The sequence below is a fragment of the Mustela erminea genome, chromosome 15 (assembly GCF_009829155.1).
Source record: "Mustela erminea isolate mMusErm1 chromosome 15, mMusErm1.Pri, whole genome shotgun sequence".
NCBI lineage: Eukaryota > Metazoa > Chordata > Mammalia > Carnivora > Mustelidae > Mustela > Mustela erminea.
Genome location: NC_045628.1, coordinates 60,769,259 through 60,794,123, shown reverse-complemented (window position 1 = coordinate 60,794,123; position 24,865 = coordinate 60,769,259). Strand labels below are relative to the sequence as shown.

Below are 24,865 nucleotides of genomic sequence, written 5' to 3'. Positions count from 1 at the left end.
TTATTCCTAGGTATCTTATGGTTTGGGGTGCAATTGTAAATGGGATTGACTCCTTAATTTCTCTTTCTTCTGTCTTGTTGTTGGTGTAGAGAAATGCAACTGATTTCTGTGCATTGATTTTATATCCTGACACTTTACTGAATTCCTGTACAAGTTCTAGCAGTTTTGGAGTGGAGTCTTTTGGGTTTTCCACATATAGTATCATATCATCTGTGAAGAATGATAATTTGACTTCTTCTTTGCCTATTTGGATGCCTTTAATTTCCTTTTGTTGTCTGATTGCTGAGGCTAGGACTTCTAGTACTATGTTGAATAGCAGTGGTGATAATGGACATTCCTGCCGTGTTCCTGACCTTAGTGGAAAAGCTTTCAGTTTTTCTCCATTGAGAATGATATTTGCGGTGGTTTTTTCATAGATGGCTTTGATGATATTGAGGTATGTGCCCTCTATCCCTACACTCTGAAGAGTTTTGATCAGGAAGGGATGCTGTACTTTGTCAAATGCTTTTTCAGCATCTATTGAGAGTATCATATGGTTCTTGTTCTTTCTTTTAGTGATGTGTTGTATCACATTGATTGATTTGTGGATGTTGAACCAACCTTGCAGCCCTGGAATAAATCCCACTTGGTCGTGGTGAATAATCCTTTTAATGTACTGTTGAATCCTATTGGCTAGTATTTTGGTGAGAATTTTCGCATCTGTGTTCATCAAGGATATTGGTCTATAGCTCTCTTTTTTGATGGGATCCTTGTCTGGTTTGGGGATCAAGGTGATGTTGGACTCATAAAATGAGTTTGGAAGTTTTCCTTCCATTTCTATTTTTTGGAACTAATTTTTTATTTTTTATAAACATATATTTTTATCCGCAGGGGTACAGGTATGTGAATCGCCAGGTTTACACACATCACAGCACTCACCAAATCTTCCTAACTTTTTAAATTTCCTTCCTTTCCAAAGCTTTATATCTCTTTTTATAGACTATTTTAAGTGTTTGGCATGAACTGAGATCTGAGTTAGATATTAGACATGATACATACAAACAGGAAGTTTAAAAGAAAAGATCTAGAATCATTTTTAAAGGTTTGGTTAAGGTTTGGAATAGTGAGGCAGGTGGATGGCTCAATTGGTTGAGTATCCAACTCATGATCTCTGCTTAGGTCTTGATCTTAGGGTGTGAGTTCAGGCCCTGTATTGGGCTCTGTGCTGTGGTGCCTACTTAAAAAAAAATAAAATAAAAGTTTGGAACAGCTAAAATAAGAGGGGAAAATGGTATTTTTATATGCTCAATTCTTAGCAGTTCCATTTTCCTACACTGAAGTTCTCTTGGCCATAACATAACCTTGGAGCTAACTCTCATGGTTGTTATTTCAAAATCATTTAGTTCACAGTGAGTTTTTTTAAGCAGTTTTCAAATATTCCAGAGTTTTGTAAACTTTTACCAGCAATTTTAAGTAGTCTCACATTCCCTGTAACTCAGCTTCCAGGATCTGCAAAGTTTATGGCGTAGCAGTTATGGCCCAAACTGAAATTAGGCCTACCCAGAACCACATCTACATTCACAGACACTCATGTTCAAATGGAAGGAAAGATAACAGTTCCTTCTCAACACAAAAATCAAGGTTCTGAGAATGCCTGCATTTGGACCATTTATGTGCAGAACCACTACTGAGGAAATAGGTTTGGAGGGATTGTAACTGTAGGTAAAACCTTATGAAAAACTTTATAAATATTTCTACACTTGCAAAAATAAAGCCATAGACACTATGTGAAGTTGTATATATCTTAAATTAGTAGTGTTAGGTAAATCTTAACTAATAATTATTTTCCCTTCCTTGTTCCTAGAATATTTTCAGATCTTTCTCAAAATTTCAGTGAGATGATTTTGGGTTTTTTGCAGCTATTACATATAACTAGAAGTAATTTTTTTCTCTGTCTGATCCTCCTGCAAATGTCCAGTGTCTTTTGGTTTCATAATTTGGAGATGGTGACTTCTTGTTCCCAAGCCTTAGGGCAGTCCCAAGACAGAATCATTTGAATGTTTGAAATGCTTTGAGAAACATTTATTGAAGTATTTGATCCAGCCAACTAAGTGTTTTGCAACCTCCTTTCCATAACATCAGGTTCTGTATGTAGCCTGATCTTTGGCCATAGAAACTTTGCACAAAACACTTATCATCAGCTCCTTGGAGACAAGTGACTGGTTTAAGTACCCTCTGTATTACTAGACAAGGAATGTAGATCCCAAGACTAACTATTTATTCTCATTTTCCTTAACTTCTGGGAAGGCAAAACCTACCTCAATAGTGCCCTTTGCCTTCCTTCCTTCTTCTTTTTTAATCTTCAATATATCTTTCTTCTAATTATTACAGCAATTGTACCTAGGATCTAAAGTGATAAGGAAAGGTATTTATGGTATGTATAAGTACATTAGGATACCCACACTCTGAATAAGGGAAGCTGAGGTTGGGGAGAAATCACAGAATTCCCCTCAGTTTGTAACAGTCTGCTTTTACCTTCTCCAGAGGGAAGCAGACGAAGGACCCTCCTTCCAGGTTGAAAGTTCTTGGCAAATCACGTTTTTTATTCCCTAAGTTCTCATTTATAGAGCACTTGCTACTGGCTTCTTTCTCTTCTTCTTCAATACTAAAAATTATTCTGCTTTATCCTCTATTATTCTTATTTTTCTGTATCTTTATCAAATTCCTTTACTTTACCCCCATCTTCTCTTTCCTTCTACTACAAATCTCTATCTTTTCCCAGTCTCCAGCTTGGTTTACCTGATTTAGCAATTGTAAGTACTAACTATGCTTTTCTTTGGATCATTTAGAGACACCCTATCTATGAACGACACCCTTACAAAACTCTGGGATGTGTTGCTAACAAAGGGAAGCTGTTCCAGAAGAAGGTTCTCAGTGTTATCTTTTGTTGTTGAATATAGGTAAGTTACTTTAGAATTCAGTAAATCCGATTAAAGGAGTGTAATTAATGCCAGATGAATTTAAATGTCAGCTTCTGAGATAAGGGAAGAGATTGTAAACAAAAACTAGGAATCTATTCTTAAATGTAGTACTCTAGGGAGGCGTTTTGCATAGGGGTTAAGAACAAAGACCCTGGAGGGGCACCTGGGTGGTGGAGTGTGTTAAGCTTCCAACTCTTCCTTTCCGCTCTGGTAGTGATTTCAGGGTCCTGGGATCAAGCCCCGCCTTTGGGCTCCACACTCAGTGTGGAATCTGCTTGGGATTCTCTCCCCTCTCCCTCTGCCCCTCCCCACCCCAAGTGCGTTCTCTCTCTCTCTCTCTCTCTCTCTCTCTCTCTCCCTTAAATAAATAAATAAATAAATAAATCTTAAGAAACAAACAAACACCCTAGAGCCTAGGTTTGAATGCAGCTTCGTCACTCGATTGTGTGAATTTGGGCACCTTCCTTCCTTCCTTCCTTCTTTTCTCTTTAAATTTTGTTTTATTTTGCTTTGTTTTTATTAAAAAAGAGAACATGCGTTCAAGAAGGCAGGAGCAGAGATAGAAGCAGGGGGAGGGGGAGTGAGAGATTCTCAAGCAGACTCTGCACTGAGCATGGAACCAAAACCGGGCTTGATCCCAAGACCCTAAGATCATGACCTGAGCAGAAATCAAGAGTTGGCTGCTTAACCAACTGAGCCACCAAGGCGCCCCTTGGGCACCTTTCTTATCTTTTCTTTGCCTCAGCTTCCTCCAGTGTGCAGCAGAGATATTTTTACCTCATGGGGTTGATACAAGGATTAAATTAGTTTATAAAAAGCACTTATTTTTGCCTGGCAATGGTAAGCAGCACATAAATGTCAGTTACTATAACTCAAAATTATAATAATGAATAGATCAAGGCCGCAGGAATATTTTTAGTTTTTTAGAAGTTTATGGTTTTTTTAATGTTTCTGATTTTTTGAAAGATCACAAATGTGGTCTGGATTACCCCAAGAAAAAAGTTTGGCTTAATAACTGATTAATGAATTTTTTAAAAAGAAACCATTTCGTGTGACCCAGTACAGAGTGTAAAGTTCACTAACAGGAGATGTCTGGTTGGCATAAAAACCATTAAAGAAAATCTTGAGCATGATGTTAAACTCAACTCGGAAACACATGCTTTACATTATTGTCCTATCAGTTCTCAAGTTCCTGGCATGTCGCTGAAGCCGACTTTTTTTTTTTTTTTCCAAGTAGTCATTCTCTCTTATTGCTTTTGACTTAGATAAACGACCTTCTAACTAACTATTGGGAAACTTTCTGTAGGCTTTATTTGTGATTGTTATTTAAAGTGATAGCTGTGAAAGACTGTCAAAATATCTTTAAAATTGTGCTTTTCAAAAAGAAAGGATAATTCCTTTGAAAATAATAATGAAAGGTTAATAGAATCCCAGATATAAGAAGGATAAGGTCTGTGAGCTCATGGATGGCATTCATATGCCAAGACAGGGAAGTCTGTTTAAGGAGCTAACTGGTTTTGCTTGCTTGATACTGCTGAGTGCACTGGAATTGCTACATTGGGGGCAAAGTGCACTGGGCTGTAGCCCAACAGATGACTCTTCTAGCCAGGCAAGACTGTGGCAGTTCTGCTTCTATAGTAATGGCGAAGGCATGCCATCTCATAGTCCAGCTTTTCACTGAAGATGTGAGTGACTTGAATGGCCTAATTATTTATTATATATTAAATACAGGTACTGCTTTTAATAATATTTCTGAATAAATATTTTACTTTTTAACAACTGCTATTTTATGTTATTGTCTGTACATGAGTTATGGCAGCTGATAGCCAATATGGAGATTAATGAAACATACAAAAATAAAGTGCAAATCTGCATTTAGAATTGAAAGCACTTTTAAAAGAATTTCAGCATTTATCACAAGAGTTAAATCTCTGGAATTTGAGAGGCAGCATGATCTGGTGGAGCAAATACAGGCTTAAGCATCCTACCTTGTTTATTTCCTAGTCATCTGAGGCTACATCAGTTATATAATCCCTCTACCTCTATTTTTTCATCTATAAAATGAAGACAAAACTTTGAAGAATTTGATTAGATACATACGTCAGAGAGTGCCCACCTCATGGAATGACAGGAAATTTTGTCTCTCCACCTTCTATTCAATTTCTCTTCCCTCCCAGTGGAAGACAACCGAACACTAACTGAACTCTCAGAATAAAGGTCGAGGTTTTCAGTAAAAGAAAAATGTCATGTGTAAAATGATCACCAAGAAAGTACTTTATAGGCTGTGAGAGAGTCTACCCTCAGTCACTTCAAAAATCACCTTAGTTATTAATTCTCTGGTAACTAAATAAATAAAGTACAGAACTTGGAGGTTTTCCCTATTGTAATGAAAACACCATTTGTATAGACAGCAAAGATCCAGGACCCTGAAAAAATTCTCTTATTCTGTTGGGGGGGGAAAAAAATCCTCCATGAAGGAGGTTTACACTGAGGTCACCAGAATGTTATGTGTAGAAAACCCACTATACATTAAGTGGGTGTCTTGCGTCGGTTTCCCAGGACCTGAACCCGGGCGAAGCCTTATTTGGGAATAAAGGTTTGAGCCAGCCTAATTCTAGAGGTCACCGCAGACCATCTCCGGGCCCCAAGGTGTATTACATAAAATCGACCAGGGACAGAAGATCTAAGTAGGCGAGGAGATGACAGGTGACCACACTGTGGGCCTCCTACTTGGAAGCAAAGAGGAGCAGGCGGTAGGAAATGAGGGCTTCCCTCGGGAGGCCGGACGACCTCCTTGTTGCCTCCGGAGTTCCCTTCACATTCCTCGAAACCCCAGTCCACCGGGAGGGTGAAGCTTGGCAGAGGCGGGTCGAGCATCGCCTCCTGCCCCGCCCCACTGGTATCACCCTCGCACGGCCTCCTGGGCTTCCTCAACTGCGCGGCTCCGAGGGCCACGGAACGCGCATCTCTGCACCTCAGATGCACCAGAACCGACTTAGAACCTCAGGTGCGCATTCAGGGTGAAATCACTAACAGCCATTACTCTCGGGCCTTTGCGTCTATTTGGAATTTGAGGAAATTCTTCAGAAACCAGCCACGGCAGCGGAGGGAGGCTTTTTTTTTTTTTTTTAAGATTTCATTTATTTATTTGACAGGGAGAAATCACAAGTAGACGGAGAGGCAGGCGGGGGGGGGGGGGGGGAAGCAGGCTCCCCGCTGAGCAGAGAGCCCGATGCGGGACTCGATCCCAGGACCCTAAGATCATGACCCGATCCGAAGGCAGCGGCCCAACCCACTGAGCCACCCAGGCGCCACCCGGACGGAGGCTTTTGGTGCAGGCAAAGTTCTCTCAGCCCTGGGCGCACGGTGGTGGGCGTTGTGGAAAATCTCAGGGTCCTTTACCAGCTCTCACTCCCGCAGCATGACTTGCTTCTGTCAATTCATTTCTAAAGGTAATGTCAAGGTTGGGGGGAACAGTTTTTAAAACTCAGCATTCTACGACTACTCAGTGTCCGAAGGGTGCCGACTGCCTGCGAACTGCTCAACGTGAGAACTCGGTCGTGAACACTCGCCAAGGGAAAAAGGACCCGCGCACGGGAGAACAAGGTCGTCAACCCGCCCGCCTGTCAAGCCCTCCGCCCCGCTCCGCCTCTAGCCCCGCCCTCCTGGGCCCCGCCCCTCCCCGCCCGCGCAGCCTCTACATCTTCCATCCGGGGTCGGCTACGCCTCTGCCTGCATTGCGCCCTCCCGGCGTGGGGCGTCGCTGTATCGGTCTGCCCGCTCCACACGGACTCTGGCGCTCGGGCGGGGGCGGGAGGCGGAGCGGAGGCGTGGGGGCGGAGTCGCCGCGGTCTAGAGGCGGCTGGCTGCGAGCGGCGTGGGAGTCGGTGGTCTTGGTGCCATGGCCGCCTCGGTGTTCTGCTGCCTGCGGTGTTGCAGGGACGGCGGGACGGGACACATCCCTCTGAAGGAGATGCCGGCGGTGCAGCTGGACACGCAGCACATGGGTAAGGGCCCTCCCTTCCCCCAGACCCAACGGCCCCCGCCGGGTGTGGCGCGGCGGGTCGCGGGCAGTGCGAGGTCGGAGGAACCACGCGCGGCCCTGCCCCTCCGGGCGCCGCCCCCCGCTCCTCGCTCTGAGGTGCTGCCCTCGACCCCGTTTTGTCTCGCGGATCTCTCTCAGACGCCGGCCGGCTGCACCTCGGCCCTGTTCTGTGTTCAAGGCTGCGCAGCCCTGTCTGCTCCTGTCATCGGGAGCTGGTTGTGTGGACCTCCCCACCCATTTTCACCGGAATCTCGGAGCAGCCGCCTCCCGAGACTCGTCAGCTGTCCCCAGGCGAAGGGAGCGCCTGTGGTGCTCCTCCTACAGAATTACTACTAAATTGCGTTTCTAAACAAGATTTCTAGCCACAAATGAATATTAAATAAAAACATTCTCAGGGGAAAAAATAGTGAACTAAAAATTGTTTTTATCAGCATTTCTGTATTTCAAAGTAAATATAGCATCGCTATTTTTTGACTAAGAGAAGTGAAACAAATTGACCTTGATTGTTGGATAAGAAAATAAAAAACTTTACACGGTCTCTGCATTTTTTGTTTAGGAACAGATGTTGTCATTGTAAAAAATGGAAGAAGAATATGTGGAACAGGAGGCTGTTTAGCCAGTGCCCCTTTACATCAAAACAAAAGCTATTTTGAATTCAAAATCCAGTCCACAGGTTGGTATAATGGTCCTTTACTATTAAAAGTACTAATTAAATACTAAGAGCAATTTTTCGTGTGTGAAAAAGATTAAGGAGGCAATAGAAAAGCACCAAACTTATTTGGAAGAACTTTTTCCCCCTTGTGTTATCCTGGCTAAAGTAGTTATTTTAGTTATTGAGTTATTTTAGGTTCAATTTTGCTATCTATAAAATGGGGTTACAAGAACTGCCCTTCCTCCTTCACGTTGGTTATACTTATGAGTGCGTTTTACACGATCAGTGTAAGACATTAGCGTTATGAAGGGCTGTTAGATGCTCCATTTCATTTGGCCAAGCATTAAAGGTGTAGATTCTTGCTATTTTATCTTAGGATAAAACCAGTCTTATCCTGGATGTTTTCTCATAACTCTTGTTAAAATACCCAAATTCGTTGTCTTCTGAAGCAGTTAGCACATTTAGAATTCTGATGTCTATATTTCTCGTCAAAAAATTTACAGAGTTTTTTTGAATCCAACAACAGTTCTGCTTGAGTGTTAGAATAGCAATTAGTTAACTTGTAGCTGGATTGAATGTGGGGAAATGTATTTTTAAAGCTTTGGTATAAAAAAAACTTCTAGTGAAATAGAGCATGAATAATGTAAGTATAGGTGTAGAATAGGAAAACTAAAGGGAAGTAAATCATACTCTTTGTCAACAAGCTTGAATGATATAAAACATCCTTCTGGGGCTGGTTTTCTAAATTAATTTAAAATACTGATTTTCTTAAGTATATGGAATACATATGAAACTGTCTTCCATTTCATTCTTTTATAAGTTAGCTGCAAAATGTCTCTGGTAGCTAAAATCTTCTCAAGTACAACCTACCTTTTCTCAAGAGAAGCAAATACTTTCTTGATCCTTAAATCCAGGACAAATTTTTATGTGGATTTTCTGTAAAGGATGGCATTTTCAGTGACGTCTCTCAAATAAATATATTGTTGGAATTTGTAAGTTGATCTCTCAGTGAAAGCTTGAGGCAGTTAATGCCAAAGTGTATCACAGCATGCACAGTTCTTTAGGAGTAAGGAGACTCTGTAACCCTGTCTAGAACTGTTGTTCCATGCAATTAGTACTATCCCCTTCTGTCACTCTTAAAATTGTCCCACTCTGGAGGATAAATTATGTTGTAAGATTATTTAGGAAGCCCAGACAGTGATACCCAGAATGCAACTTTCTGATAGTTTTGCTTAATTCAGAAAAATTGATTGGCAACATGATCTTCAAACCTTCTTCCATCTATAGATTTTCTCCTAACTGATTTTGATTAAAAACTGAGAAGGAAACAGTTTGAAACAAAATCCAGAGCTCTAGGTATTCTGTTTGGCAGGTTAAGAGGAGAGCTGCCTGCTTAAAATCAACTTAGACCAAAAGGTTTTAAAAACTCCCTGATTTAAGGCACGGGTAAGAAAATCATTTTTCTTTTCTTTTTTTTTTTAAATTTAATTTTATTTTTTTCAGTGTTCCAAGATTCATTATTTATGCACCACACCCAGTGCTCCATGCAATAACGTGCCTTCCTTAGTACCCACCACCAAGTTCACCTAATCCCTCCCCCGACTCCCCTTCAAAACCCTCAGTTTGTTTCTCAGAGTCCACAGTCTCATGGTTCATGTCCCCCCTCTGATTTCCCCCAATTCACTTTTCCTTAAAATAATTTTATACTTCAGAATTAATTTTCTCCTCTTTGTGGTATTGACCAGATCTATGTTATTTGTCACACATTATAGATGCAAAAACTAAAGACTAATTTCCCGCTTCTCTGAGGTAGTGCTTGACTAGAACCATAGGCCATTTAATTATGTGCTTTTTCAAAATGTCTTTTAGAGAAGAGTAATGATAATAGCTAACATCTTTTTAAGAAATGCTCTGCTTAACCAATTTTGGGGGGAATACTTACACTGTTCCAAGTATTAGTGACCTTGCTATATCTTTTAATAATCCTTTGAAGTAAGTACTGTTAGAACCCCACGTTCACAGGTGAGGAAGCAGAGACAGGTTAAATACCTTGCCCCAGATCACCTAGTTAAGCCAGAGTTTAACCTAGGCTGTACAGCTTCAGAACCCCCTCTTATCTCCTACATTGTACTGCATCTGTAGAGAACATAGGGTAGTTCGCAAACCACTTTTAAAAGATTTGTTTTTTAAAAAATTAATAAAAAATAGTTTAGTGATAGTACACGATTTCTTTTAAAAACAACTTACTCTTAAAAACAACCCCTTCTTTCATATTTGTATTCTTCAGATTTTGGGGGCATCTAAACTATTATTTTTTTAGGAATATGGGGTATTGGCGTTGCAACTCAGAAAGTTAACTTGAATCAGATTCCTCTTGGCCGAGATGTGCATAGTCTGGTGATGAGGAATGATGGAGCCCTATACCACAACAACGAGGAGAAAAATAGGCTGCCAGCAAACAGTCTTCCACAGGAGGGAGATGTGGTGGTAAGTTTACTGTGGAGTTGTTTTCCACTGTAAATTATTAAAGTTAAACTGCTTTTAGTGTATATAGTTTTGCCTGGGAGTTTGTGGTTTGAATTCTGAGGCACTGGGATTGGATCTAATGAGGTGGTACATATTCCAAAGAGAGCACTTGGTGTAGATTCTGCTACTTTACCTAACTGCTCTCCTTTCTAGAGCTGTTGCTGGCCAGGAAAATCGGCATAAGCCCTTATTTCCATTCAGGAGAATTTTGACAGGTTGGCTGCTTATCAGCATTTCTTGCTTCTCTCACATCAGAGAAATCTTGGCCCATAATTTTGAAACTTTGCTGACATTCATATTAGAAAATGTTAGGTATTTTTGCAGCTAAAGCTCTCTTAGAGAAAATTTTGACATTTACTGCAGGCATACTTCGGACATACTGTTGTCTGTTTCCAGACCACTGCAATAAAGTAAATATTGCAGTAAAGCAAGTCAAATGAGGTTTTTGGTTTCCCAGTGAATGTATATGTTTACACTGCATTGTAGTCTTTTAAGTGTACATAGCATTATGTTTAAAAAAATGGATGTACTTTAATTTAAAAATATTCTATTGCTAAAAAATGCTGACCATCATCTGAACTTTTAGTGCGTCATAATCTTGCTGATGGAGAGTCTTGCCTGAATGTTGATGGCTCCTGACTGAGCAGGATGGTGGTTGCTGAAGGTTAGGGTGGCCCTCACAATTTCTTAAAAGAAAACAGTGCATTTTGCTGCAAAGATTGACCCTTCTTTTCATTAACAATTTCTCTATGGCATATGATGCTCTTTGATAGCATTTTGCCCAAAGTAGAACTTCTTCAAAATTAGAGTCAATTCTGTCAAACCCTGCTGTTCCCTCATCAATTAAGTTTATATAATATTTTAAATCCTTTGCTGTCATTTCAACAGTCTTCATAGCATCTTCACCAGGAGTAGATTCCATCCCAAGAAACCACTTTCTTTGCTCATTCACAAGACACACCTCTTCATCCACTAAAGTTTTATCATGAGATTGCAGCATTTCAGTCACATCTTCAGGCTCCATTTCTAATTCTAGTTCTCTTGCTGTTTCCACCACCTCTGCAGTTCATGCTTCTACTGAGGTCTTGAAACCCTCAAAGTCATTCGTGAGGGTTGAATCAGCTTCTTTAAGACTCCTGTTAATGTTGAAATTTTGACTTCTTCCCATGAATCATAAATATTCCTTTTTTTTTCCTAACTAGGGTCCATGCCCAGCATGGGTCTTGAACCCAACACGGGTCTTGAACTCATAACCCCGCAAATCAAGACCTGAGCTGAGACCAAGAGTTGGATGTTTAACTGACTGAGCCACCCAGGTGCCCTGAATCATGAATGTTCTTAAGGGCATCTAGATGGTGAATTCTTTTCAGAAGATTTTCAGTTTACTTTGCTGAGATCCTTCAGAAGAAGTACTGTGTATGGCAGCTAGAGCCTTACGAAACTTAAGTAATTAAGTAATTAAGACTTGAAAGTTGAAACTACTCCTGATCCCTGGGCTACAGAATGGATGCTGTGTTAGCAGACATAAAAACAGCATTAATCTCGTTGTATATCTCTATCAGAGCTTTTGGGTGAACGGATAGATGCATTGTCAGTGAACAGTGATATTTTGAAAAAAGTCCTTTTTCTAGAACAGTAGGTCTCAACGGTGGGCTTAAAATACTCAGTAAACCATGTTGTAAACAGATGTGCTGTTGTCCAGGCTTTATTGTTCCATTTGTAGAGCACACAAAGTAGATTTAACATCATTCTTAAGGGCCCTAGGATTTTTGGAATGGTCAATGAGCATTGGCTTCAACTTAAAGTCACCAGCTATATAGCCCCTAACAAGAGTCAGCCTGTCCTTTGAAGCTTTGATGCCAGGCATTGACTTCTAGAATCTAGCTCTGAAAATCCTAGATGGCATCTTTTTCCAGGATAGGGCTGTTTTTGTCCACACTGAAAATCTGTTTTTCAGCGTAGCCACCTTGACTTTACTAGATCTGGATAACTTGCTACTTCACCTTGAGTGTTATGGGAATGGCCTCTTTCCTTAAACCTCATGAACCAGCTTCTACTAGCTTCCAGGGGTTTTTTTGTTTATTTTTTGTTTTTCTGCAGCTTCCTCATCTCTCTTAGCCTTCATAGAAATTGAAGAGAGTTAGGGCCTTGTTCTGGATTAGGCTTTGAGTTAAGGGAATATTATGGTTGATTTGATCTTCTAAGCAGACCATCAAAATTTCTCTGTATCAACAGTAAGTCTGTTTTGCTTTCTTATTTGTGTATTCACTGGAGTAACACTTTAATTTTCTTCAAGAAGTTTTCCTTTGTATTCATAATCAGTTAATTATCTGGTGCAAGAGGCCTAGCATTTGGCCTGTCTTGGCTTTCTACATGCTTTCCTCACTGAGCTTAATCATTTTGGACTTTTGTTTTATTTATTTATTTATTTATTTATTTATTATTTTTTTTGGACTTTTGTTTTAAAGGGAGAGACATGTGATTTCCTTTCACTTGAACACTTAGAGGCCATTGTAGGGTTATTAATTGGCCCAATTTCAATATTGTGTTTAAGGGAATAAAAAGGCCAGAGGAGATGGGGAGAGATGGGAATACCTAGTCAGTGGAGCAGTTAAAACCCACATATTTATTGAATGATCTTATATGGGCATGGTTTGTGGCACACCAAAGTAATTGCACTAGTAACATGAAAGATCACTGAACACAGGTCATCTTAACAAAATAATGAAGAACTTTGAAGTATTGCAAGAACTACCAGAATATGACCCAGAGACTTGATGTGATCAAACACTGTTGGAAAAATGGCACCAATAGACTTGTTCAACACATGGTTGCCACAGACCTTCAATTTGTAAAAAATGCACTATCTGTTTAGTGCAGTAAAACAAGGTATGCCTGTATTTAATTTGTTATGAACTTCCGTTAAAGAATTACAGCATTTTATTAGGAGTGATGATCCTCATTAAACTTAAACTTATTAAACTTCTTCACTTTACAGAACTCTTCAAAGAACTGGACTAAAAATTCTAAGGTTTGATTGGAGAGAAGTTTTTTGGAAAGCAGGGGATAGAAAGAGTTACATATATTAAGACAGCTCTATTTTTATTCCCAGCTAAGTCTTTGCCAAAACCACCCTGTTGAAAATGTAATCCAAAGATTCCTTTCTGCTCTCCCAGTTACTTCTTAAATGGCATTATCCAATAACCTTATACTCTGGATTCAGGCTATTAGCTATTGATTGAGAACAGGGTCCTAGAATCTCCTTCAGCAAAGATGCCCTTATACATAGAACTTTGTGTTCGTGGCTGTGGTACCAAGTTGAAAGGAATCTACATAATGAGGGAAGGTTAATAATAAGATGACACAGGGTAAATCCAGGTTATTGAAGAAAAATGCAGTATTTTGGTGAAAAGAAAGAGAGTTGTAGAAATTGAGATTTTTAACTGTGGTCTTATTTTTTATTTTTCTTAAAGGTTTATTTATTTTAGGGAGAGAGTGGTGGTTTATTTATCTATTTAGAGGGAGTGGGAGAGGCAGAGAGAGACCCTCAAGCAGACTCCCTGCTGAGCACAGTGTCAGATGGGTGGTTCAGTCCATGACCCTGAGATCATAACCTGAACAAAAAATGAAGTCGGATGCTTAACCAGCCGAGGCACCCAGATGCCCCTGATCTTTCTTTTCTTTTCTGCAAATTAAAAGCTATGAAGAACATTTAGTTTAGTTCAGTTTTGTTTTGTTGAGAGAGGGGGAGAGAGAGAATCTTAAGCAGGCTCCACAGCCAGCATGGAGTCCGACATGGGGCTTGATGTCATGACACTGAGATCCTGACCTGAGCCAAAACCAAGAGTCAGACACTTAACCGACTAAGCCATCCGTGCTCCCCTAGTTTTTAAATAGATAAATTGTTGAGGTTTAGGGGAAAAGAAAAAAAAGTTGTTTTAGGAGACAAAAGGTATAAACCATTTTAAAATCTGCTTTTCCCTGTTCTTTTTGAATAGTTGGCTTTGTATTTGTAGATCATTGCCAGATGTCCATAATATGGAACACTCTTATTCAAATGGATATTTCTTGAAGGAGAGTCTTGAAGTCAAGTCGATGCTATCAGCCTGTTTACATGAAGATAAAATTCAGACATAAGGATAATCAGTAACAAATGTTTTTCTTTGTTGTTGAACTTCTAATGTGTGTTATTCTTATCTTCCTATCTCATTTATTGAGATAACTGATACCACAAATTGAGAGATTTAAGAATGATCAGCTTTATTAAATTAAACGTGAGTTTTCATGTCCATTCTGATAAAAGGAGGACTTTTAAAAGGATGAAATATATCCAGAGTCAAGAAAAATAAAAGATTACCCTACCTTATTACCTTTATATTCCTAGTTCTAACACTTGAGAACAAATTTCACCAAATTGCTGACAGTGGCATAGGAAAAGTAGAACAGATTTAAGACAGGAAAAACATTCTCATATGTGCAGAATTTCAGTCATGTACCATTCCCTGAGGAGAAATCAAGAAAAATAAGCTTTCAACATCTGACCAAGTTATTATATTCATGCCGTAATTCTATAATACCCACAGGGCCTACTGTAGCACTAGGAAAGCATACCTGGGTTATGCTTATTTTTTCCTTTTATACATAGTTTTGAGAAGTGGAAATTATAGTCTAAAATTGCATTTTTCAGTTTAATTTCAGAGAAGTTTTATTAAACATTCTATACCATCATCATCATCATCGTCGTCGTCATCATCATCATCATAGCGAACACTTCTCTCACATTTATTATGGGCCAGGCACTGTTTTAAATGCCTGACAGGGATTAGTTGGTTTAATCCCTGTAATGACTCTATAAAATAGATAGTGTTATTATTACCATTTCATAGATTAGGAGAAGTTAAGTAACTTCTTTATGGAGGGATCCTGGAGTATAATACAGGCAGCTTAATTACAGATTGTTTTCACTGAACATGCAAGCAATTATTGATAAATGTCAGATATTTTGGTATCATTGTGGCAGAATGAAACCGTTTCTGGATCATATAAAAGGACAGATTAAGTTAGAAATACCTGAGCTAAACTTTGCTAATAGGAATTGGGGGTTCTTACATCCTTTATCACTTCTTTCTTTAGTGCTGGGATTTTGCCGTGCTGCCGCAGATTGGGCTTTTAATACCTGTTTGCTTGCAGTAGGTTATGCTGCCACTAGGTGGTGAAGGGTGACTGGATAACAAACCTCGGCTCTGCACGAGACACCCTGTAAGGTGGTTCCTATAGAGAGAGGACACATTGTTTTTGTGTGATTTTGTTTTTGTTTTTTTAAATGAAAAAAGGCCTCTTCATTACAAAAACTAATCCCAGCCATCAGTTAGTTTTATTATATTTAAATACATAAACTGAAATGAAACAATTTCTCTCTCAATATTTCTTAACTGTTAAAAAATTATTCTTTAACGCTGGCTTTACTGAGATTTGAGGAGATTTTTTAAAAAGGTTTATTTATTTGTTTTAGGGAGAGAGCCAAACTCCGTGCAGAGTGCAGAGCTTGATCCTAGGACCCATGAGATCATGACCTGATCTGAAAGCAAGAAACTTAACCACCTGAGCCACCCAGGAGCCCCAGGAGAATCTTTTATAGCACTTAACACACTGACTCTTCTGGCCCTTTGTTGTTTTAAGGAGAAAGTGAAGGAGTTAAGACTAGATCATCTGTAAGATCTTTTACTACCTCTAAAAATTTTCTTTTCCTTTTTTTTCAGAGATTTATTTATTTACCAGAGAGGGAGAAAGTACCAGAGTACAAGTACAAGCAGTACAGGCAGGCAGAGAGAGAAGCAGGCTCCTTGCTGAGCAGGGAACCTGATGCAGGACTCAATCCCAGGACCCTGGGATCATGACCTGAGCCAAAGGCAGATGTTTAACCAACTGAGCCACCTAATCTAACTCTAAAAAGTTTTTAAAGTTGATACAATATATCCACAGTCAGAAATCCTTGGAGTGGTCTTCTTGATTTCGCTATTGAAAGATCTCTGCAGTCTATTCTTAATTCTCCAAATTAAGACTTTCTGCCAGTAGTTAGTAACTATTATATAAAGTTTTAAAGAGAGGTAGTATGGCATGGCAAATAGAGTAGTATTCTGAAGCCATACTGCATGGGTTTAAATCCAAGTTCTGCTACTTCCTAGTTCTGTAACCTTACATAAATTATTTTAATCTTTTTGTGTTTTAGCTACCTCATCTGTAAAATGGAGATGATAGTAATAATAATAATACCCATCTTGTGAGGACTAAATATGAAGTACTTAGAATAGTGCTTGGTACATAATAGAGGCTTTCAAAGTATTTTCCAGCATTTTAATAATAATAACTATTTATTATTAGTTTTGACTTTTGCACCTTTAATAACTTTCAGATATACAGACTGATCTATTTTTCTTTTTTTTTTTTTACTCTTTTGAGCTATTTTCTGTTTTTCAACTTGATACTAGCTAACAATTACATTCTATTGTAAACACTAGTTTTACCTTGGTGTAATATATTTGATGAATTTGAAAGCAAGGTAAAGAGATAGAAATGTATTTCTTTTCAGAAATAAGTTCTATGAAGACACTTCTTAACAACTTGATAACAGTGACAGGTATTAAGCCCCAATGCTGAAAACCTCATTGTTTTTCCCCTAAGATCAAATTCTGTAGAGAGCAGTGATTTCTGTGTGATTTTCAAAGGTCTCTCTGGGGATGCCCAAGTGGTTCAGTCGGTTAAGCGTCTGACTCTTGGTTTCGGCTCAGGTCATGATCTCAGGGTTGTGAGATCAAGCCATGCCTCAAGCCCTGCGCTGGGCTCTGCGTTCAGTGGGGAGTCTGCTTCTCCCTCCCTCCCTCCCTCTCCCTCTCCTCCCCCCAGTGCACTTGCTCTGTCTTTCTCAAATAAGTTTAAAAAAAAAAAAAAAGGTCTCTGTGTATATGACAGGCAGTACTTATATTATCTTAATGTTCACAAAATAAAATTCATATTATCTGAATATAATGCTAAGCATCAGACTGTTCTCATTTGTTTGACTCTGATGTGAACTCTCGGAACTTTACCTGACTTTCCCCCACATAATCACCAGTAATTTTTTTTTTTTTAAAATCTCAGTTCAAGCAGAACTCCACCAAATTGTAAACCCTTAATGAAAGCTGTTGTGACACAATTATAATTATGAAGTTTTTTCCATGCTTCCCAGTGGGTGCTTTCTATTTAAGCTTTTTATGGAACATTTATAATTTTATTTTTTAATATTTTCTTTCCTTCCTAGGGTATTACATATGACCATGTAGAATTAAATGTATATTTGAATGGGAAAAATATGCATTGTCCAGCATCAGGTATACGAGGGACAGTGTATCCAGTTGTTTATGGTAAGCTAAAATATTTCTAAATGTTATTATTATTGGATTGTTAACTTTTACTTGACATTTTCATTAACTTTCTATCATTCAAAAATCTGGACAAGTTAATAAGGACCTCTTTTATATGAAGTGTACTCAGTAGGATATTAGAATCCCACTTTGCAGGAATAAGGAAGTTTTTTATTCCCCATGTATTAAACATTTTTTACAAATAAAGTGATTATACTTAAATATGCAATAACCATACTCCCTTTTCTAATCATGTAGTCTTATATTCTAGAAAGTTCCAAAGAGCTTTGCTGAGTTTACAGAGCTCTTTCTGCCAGTTATTAGGGAGATTTAGGTGACCAGGAAAAGTAATTGTAAAGAATATTTTGGAGCCAGGGATGGGAATTTTATATAGATTGAGCATTAGTTATCTCTATAAAGCTACCTACCTACAATCTTCCGAGAGAAATTGTGATTAGAACAGTTTCGTATTGATTGTTTTACTTCTGGTGGTCATGTATATGTATGTACTATAATTTCTATACAAGTGCGTCTTCCCAAGGATTGGGTTACTTAAGAGATGACTCTATACCATTTAATTATGGTAATTTTTATTATAGAAAAATTCAGACATGTATAGAAGTAAAGAGAATGGTATAATGAACCCTCATGTACACATCACCCAGCTTCAAACAGGTATCAGCTTGGAGCCTGTCAGGTCTCATCTATCCCCTAATGCTAATACTCCTCTGTTTTTCACCTTCCTTCCTGGGATTGTTTTGAAGCAAATGGCAGATGTTATATCATTTTATTCATAAATATTTTATATGTATCTCTAAAAAATAAGGTGTCTCTTTATTAAAAACAAATAATAATAAGTGCGGTGTCTTTATCCCTCTATTCTGCTTTATTTTTTATGTTACCAAGTTTAAATCAACAGCTGTGTTTTTCTGCCTATGGTTTTAGTAATCTAAAAATATTTTCTCATTTAATTACTTTAAGTTCTTAGATTTAAGCCATTATAAAAACTAATTATTAATCTTTATAGTAATTTACTAGAAAGGTAGCAGTGTTAGTGCGATAGACTATGATGTCAGAAAACTATACATATAACAAATAAAAATATTTAATAATATAATAACAACTAAAGCTTGTGCTATACTTTTTAGTTGTTTTCATTAGTCTTTTCTCCCCAAAATTATTTATCAGTGGTTTTCCACTATCTTTGCATATAAAAGTGCATTTTTAAGTTTGATTTTGATTAGTTTCTTTGCCATATTGGGTAAAATAATTCCTTTATCTACTTAAATGGAAATGTAGCTTAATATTCTAAATAATTTAGTCTGAGAAATGAGATAAATATCAAATTATACAAATGAGTATAGCAAATACAGTTTTATTCCAGACTGTTTCTTTGATTTAGCATAATTTTTAATGTAGTAAAGTTATAGACAGCAAATTATATAAAGTATATTTCATAAATTGACATTGATAAATCAGTTAAATTAAGCCAAGTATTTTAATGGTCTAGTAATATCAGAGATAAAAATTAAAGTTAAGGGATGCCTGGCTGGCTTATTCAATAGGACATCCAAGTCTTTATTTAGGGGTAGTGAGTTCAAGCTCCGTGTTGGGTACAGAGATTATTAATAAATAAATACATACATATATACATACATACATAAAAATAAACTTTAATTCCTTTACCTTTTATCTTCCATCCCATCCCTAATCCTAGATCCATCCAGTTAATTCATTTTGTCAGTTCTTAGACTCATACTGCGGAGAGAAAAAGCCGTATCACACTGAAGAAAAGGGTTATCACAAAGTTAGGCCTTATTACAACCTAAGCTCTCAACATTTGTGGCAATTCTTTTACATTTCTGCACATTCCAGACCTTCACCATACTTCTTGAATTCTCTTCTCATCCTCCACAGATGACCTTACCTTCTACTCTATAAAGAAACAGGCTGTTAATAGTGAACTCCACCTTCTCACCCCAGCCCTCCTGAAGTTTTTCTCAATCAAATCCAATCCTGCCTTCTTTCTGTCCCATCTTAGACGAAGTGGTATCCTTCATGTTAAAAAAACAAAAAACAACAAAAAAAACACACTGTACAGTCTAGATTTCAAATTCCCGAACTCTGGGACTTCACTTTGTCACTTATTTCACTTACATGTCACATAAGGAACATCTCTCTTCAATGCCTGTAAATATTCTGAATCATCCTTATCCCAGCTAAACTCCCAGCCTCAGTAACCCTGTGTTTGCCCTTCTTTATCCAACTGCAGTACTAATAGTACCACTTACTGTATCGTTCAGTTTTTCTTCAGCCGCGTCTCACTGCCTTTACCACCACTTCGCTGAAACCACCCTTGTTAAAATCTCTACTGCTTTCATAAATGTCAAATCCAGTACTTAACTTTTTTCTGCATTTATTATGAAATATAAAATATTTGGTGATGTGCATTTAATACATGTGTGCAGTTTAACAAGTAGCTATGAATATTCATGTCATTACCAGAGTCAACACAATGGATATATTCATTACCCCTAAAATTTCCTCCTGTTCCCTTATAATCCTTCCTACTCACTTTCTTCACCCCAGCCCCAACCAACCACTGATCTGCTTTCTGTCACTACAGATAATCTGAATCATAAAATTTGTATTCTTTTTCTGTGTGGCGTGTCTCAGCATAATTATTTTAAGATTGATCATGTTGTAGAATGTGTCAATAATTCATTCATTTTTATTGCCAAGTAGTATGTGTGGTGTATTGTCTGCTTTTATCATAATATGTTTTTCCTTTTGCCTGTTAATGGATATTTAAGTTGTTTCCAATTTGGGGCCATTACAAGTAAAGCTGCTCTGAACATTATGTACAGGTCTTTGTTTGGTTATATGCATTTATTTCTCTTTGATAAATGCTGGTAAAAAGATGTAGAAGCTAAATAAGGCCTACAGTCTTGTTAAACTGTACTTTATCAATGTCAGTTTTCCAGTTTTGATATGGTACTGTGGTTAATGTAAGATGTTACCACTAGGGGAAAGTGGATGAAGAGTACAGAGAACGCTGTTATTTTTGCAACCTTATCTGAATCTGTAATTTTTTCTTAAAAATTTTGTTAAAAAAACAAAAAACAACAAAAAAAACACACTGTACAGTCTTAATGTGTAAAACTGAGAAAATAGAGGTAGGCAAATAAGGAAAAAATTAAAAGTACTCACATTCACACTATCTATTAGTAATATATTATATATAGTATAATATATAATATGTATATCCTTTATACATATATACATACATATATAATACATACAAACATATATACATACATATATAATATGTATAATATGTATATCCTTTCAGTGTTTTTAATTTAATTTTTTATTGTGGATCTTTTTACCCAATAAGATTATATTTTATAACCTGGGAAGCAGGTGTATTTTTTCTTTTTGCCTGTTAATATTATGAAATTATGATAACAGTCTTTTATAATTATGTATTCTTGTGAATTAAGGTGTAAGCTTCTAATTTCTTTCTTTCTTTTTCTGTCTTTAGTTGATGACAGTGCAATTTTGGATTGCCAGTTCAGTGAATTTTATCATACTCCTCCACCTGGTTTTGAAAAAATATTATTTGAACAGCAGATCTTCTGAATGTATTTGTTTTTGAAACTTGTGTTTCTGCACTTTTAAAAGTGTTTACCATTTAATAAAGCTTTACCTGACCTGTAGATGAAAATATATTCTTAAAAATATGCTTGTTAATGTTGTTCAAGGAACCAGTGTATTCAAGATACCATCTGGAAGTTGTGATTTGAAATACTTCTGTTTTGTGAGATGAAATCAGCATTTGGGGCAGTTTATTTAATTCTTATTTAAATAAATATAACTATGGGTTTGATTAACAGTATTCAGTGGAAATATGTATATAGATATTTAAAAGGGAATCTTTCTTACATAAAATATTTGTTTTTATAATAGAGATGTAGAGTTGGGTGGGTTTTTCTCATTCTGAAATTTAGACCTCATTAACTATTTTAAGTCTACAGTCTAATTTGTGTCTAAGTGTTCTTTTTTATATAGAGTATAACAAAGGGATAGAAAATATATTATTGGCAACTTCTTTTTTGGTGATTTATTTACAGTAAAGTGTACCACTTTTCATAAACTTTAAATTGCTTACTTTGTATGTCATTGCTTTTAATTTGTTTTGTGAAAGGAGGTGAATGTTTTTGGTAACTGTCAGAGCGATTTTTTTGAAGACCATCATGCTGTGTTAGTTCAATACCAGAGTAAGTAGTGGTTGATTGGCAATGTAGTATACACTGGCTTTAAACTTAATTGTAAATGAGATTATTCTTTTAAGAACTTTTATTTAAATGTATGTTCTTCTGTAAGGAATAATAAAATAATAGTAACTAATTAGTACTATATTAAATACATGTTCTTCCTGTTTTGTTAATTATACATTAAATTCACTTCATCCTTGATGATTTCAGAAGTTCAGAGAAAGTGAGTCCTCTCCATGACCCTGAGCCTCTGCCAAGTCTTCAGTAAAGTTTTCTTCAATACCCTACTGACCTGAACTAATCACTGTACACACTCTGGTAGAGTCTCCTTTGCTAGTGAGCCAAGGACATATATGTTACTCCTTTGTGAACAGGAGAAGTAGTTGTACTAGAAAGCCATGGGCATTAGAATCAGAAATCTGAATTGTTATTTTGCCCTCTAATCCGGTTACCTCCTCAGCTAGTTCTTTAGCATCCCTGAGTTCAAGTTCACCATTTATAAAAGGGATACTCATATTTGCTTGATAAGATTCTGTAACTAGTTAAATAAGGTAATACATGTAAAATACCCGAATCACCATAGGCACTTAAAGAATGTAGTTTCCTTTTTGACTCTTAAGCAGTAGTTTTCATAGGGTCCTCAGACCAGCCTCCTCAAAATCTTTTTAGAAATGCATATTCTTAGGCCCACCCCAGACCCACTGAATCAGAAACCGCTGGGGATAGCACCCAGGAAGCTGTGAACAAGACTTTCAGGTGATTGTAATACATGGTAAAGTTTGAGAACCACTGTTCAGGAGAGAATGATTGCCTACTATAAATTTTCTAAGGGTTTAAGACTATTTTTGACCCATAGGCAAGAGAATCCTGCAGTGTTCATTGTTTGTTTGGTAGGTGAAAATGTGACAATATGCTTTGAAAACATAAATATACTTGAGTAAATTCATTTACATAAAACCCATATTTACCTCTGAAGATACAGAATTGAATGATATTATTTATGCATTTTTGTCTGACTTTCTGAATCTTAATTCGTAAAGAACATGCTTACTTTGGAAAGCGAATTGAAATGACTACTGTTTGCTGTCTTTATAATGTTATCTACCTCTTAGTTATTTTATTTAAGGCAAATTTTTTTTAAATTATCCTGTTCTTTACTCAAGACTATCTTTTCTGCCTCTAGTCTTATGGAATAGGCACAGTACTAAAATGATACATGAGTTGTGCCATGTCTGTGACAACAGTTTGATGAAGTATAGATGTGTCTTTAATCCGAAGTTACCTAATCCTCTTGGGAAAATTACCTTCCTAAACCTATAACCTCAGTCTAATCTTAAGGAAGATAGACAAATTCCAGTAGAGGGGCATCCTACAACATTCTTGACTAGTACTCCTCCAAACTGTCAAGGTCATCAAAAAAAGGGAACGTCAGAGAAACTATCATACCCAAGAGGACCTGAGTCGAAGGGGACATAACAAGTAAATGTAATATGGGATCCAGGAAGAAAAGGTATTAAGTAAAAACTAAGGATGTATGAATAGACTGTGGATTTTAATAATAAAGTATCAATATTCATTTATTGTAACAAATGTATCCTACTATAAGATGTTAATAATGGGAGAAACTGGGAGAGAGAATATGTGGAAATTCTGTACTACTCAATTCTTCTGTAAATCTAAACTATTCAAAAAAATAAAGTCTTAAAAAATTTCGTTGGTGGGGTGCCTGGCTGTCTCAGTCAGAAGAATATGCAACTCTTGATCTCGCAATTGTGAATTCGAGCCCCACGTTGGGTGTAGAGATTAAATACATAAACAAAAAAAAATTACATTGAGCAGGAGAAATTTAAAAATGAAGTCATGAAGTCATCATGAAGAATATTAGTACGGTATAAACCCATACCTTAAATAGTTCATGGTAGGGAAGTACAGGCCTAGAGAGGGCATAAAACACACAAAGACCTGCATTTGTTCTGGTTGAAGAGACAATGTCTTGATTCTGTATATTGCAAAATCCATATTTTCATACTAGTGCAATTTTCCTTAGACTGAAAATTACTCATTATCCATGTTATTTCCATAATATAAATATTGCAAAGGATTTGTAATGTTAGATATGTGAAACCAATGAAAATCTTTTGATCAGTTTACATATTAAAAGCCAAAAAAAAGGGATGCCTGGGTAGCTCAATCTGTTAAGCGTCTGCTTTTGGCTCTGGTCATGATCTCAAAGTCCTGGGATGGAGCCTCGCATTGAGCTTCCTTCTCAGCAGGAAGTCTCCTCGTCCCTCTCCTCCCTGCTCATGCTCTATCTCTCTCTGTCTCTCTCTCAAGTAAATAAAATCTTAAAAGCCAGAAAAAGCAAATTTGGCTTTTAATTGCCTTTGGCTCATTCATTAAGATCATATGAACATATTTTAAACTTGGATTACAGACTACTACACATTAACTTCAGAATGGTATAAAACAATTTGAATTAGGGCTTTTCTAAATCATTAACAAGAACAAACGTATGATTTGTTGGTATATGTTTATTTTCTAATATAAGTAGTTAGGGACAGCAAAAGCATAGCTGGAAATGCAAGTGAGATCTTGGACAAGTTTTGATAAAATACATTAAATCAACTTCTTTTAGATAATGCAAAAACACTAGATAGGATCGTGAGAAGAAATCTCTCACCAAAACTAGAATTTCCCTGTACACAGATACAACCAAACATAGTATTCATACATGGAATATAATCAACTACCACTTAAATTAATTTGCATTCATTATGCAACCTGGTGGGGGAAATACTGTTGGGAGCTAATTAGGCTGTTCACGTCAATGAGTGGAAACGTAATAGTAGAATCAATTAACTGTCATTCTTCCACGTGCTGAATAAGATACACGGTTCCCCTTCAACTTGCTTTTTTTAAATAACTGGGACAAAATTATTGAAGTAGGTATAACACAGAATAATGATAAATATAATTAGCAATATCAATGAAATCACACACCATCC

At 37.2% G+C, this 24,865-nt stretch overlaps 1 protein-coding gene across 1 annotated transcript; it reads left to right on the top strand.

The window, feature by feature from the left end:
- The first annotated feature begins 6,768 nt into the window (after positions 1 to 6,768).
- Positions 6,769 to 23,577, top strand: SPRYD7 (SPRY domain containing 7). The gene is made up of 6 exons (XM_032314802.1): positions 6,769 to 6,967; positions 7,562 to 7,678; positions 9,978 to 10,144; positions 17,481 to 17,583; positions 21,128 to 21,863; positions 22,071 to 23,577. The coding sequence occupies exons 1-5, from the start codon at positions 6,862 to 6,864 to the stop codon at positions 21,223 to 21,225; spliced, it is 591 nt and encodes a 196-aa protein (XP_032170693.1). The 5' UTR covers positions 6,769 to 6,861; the 3' UTR covers positions 21,226 to 21,863; positions 22,071 to 23,577.
- The last annotated feature ends 1,288 nt before the right edge of the window (positions 23,578 to 24,865 follow it).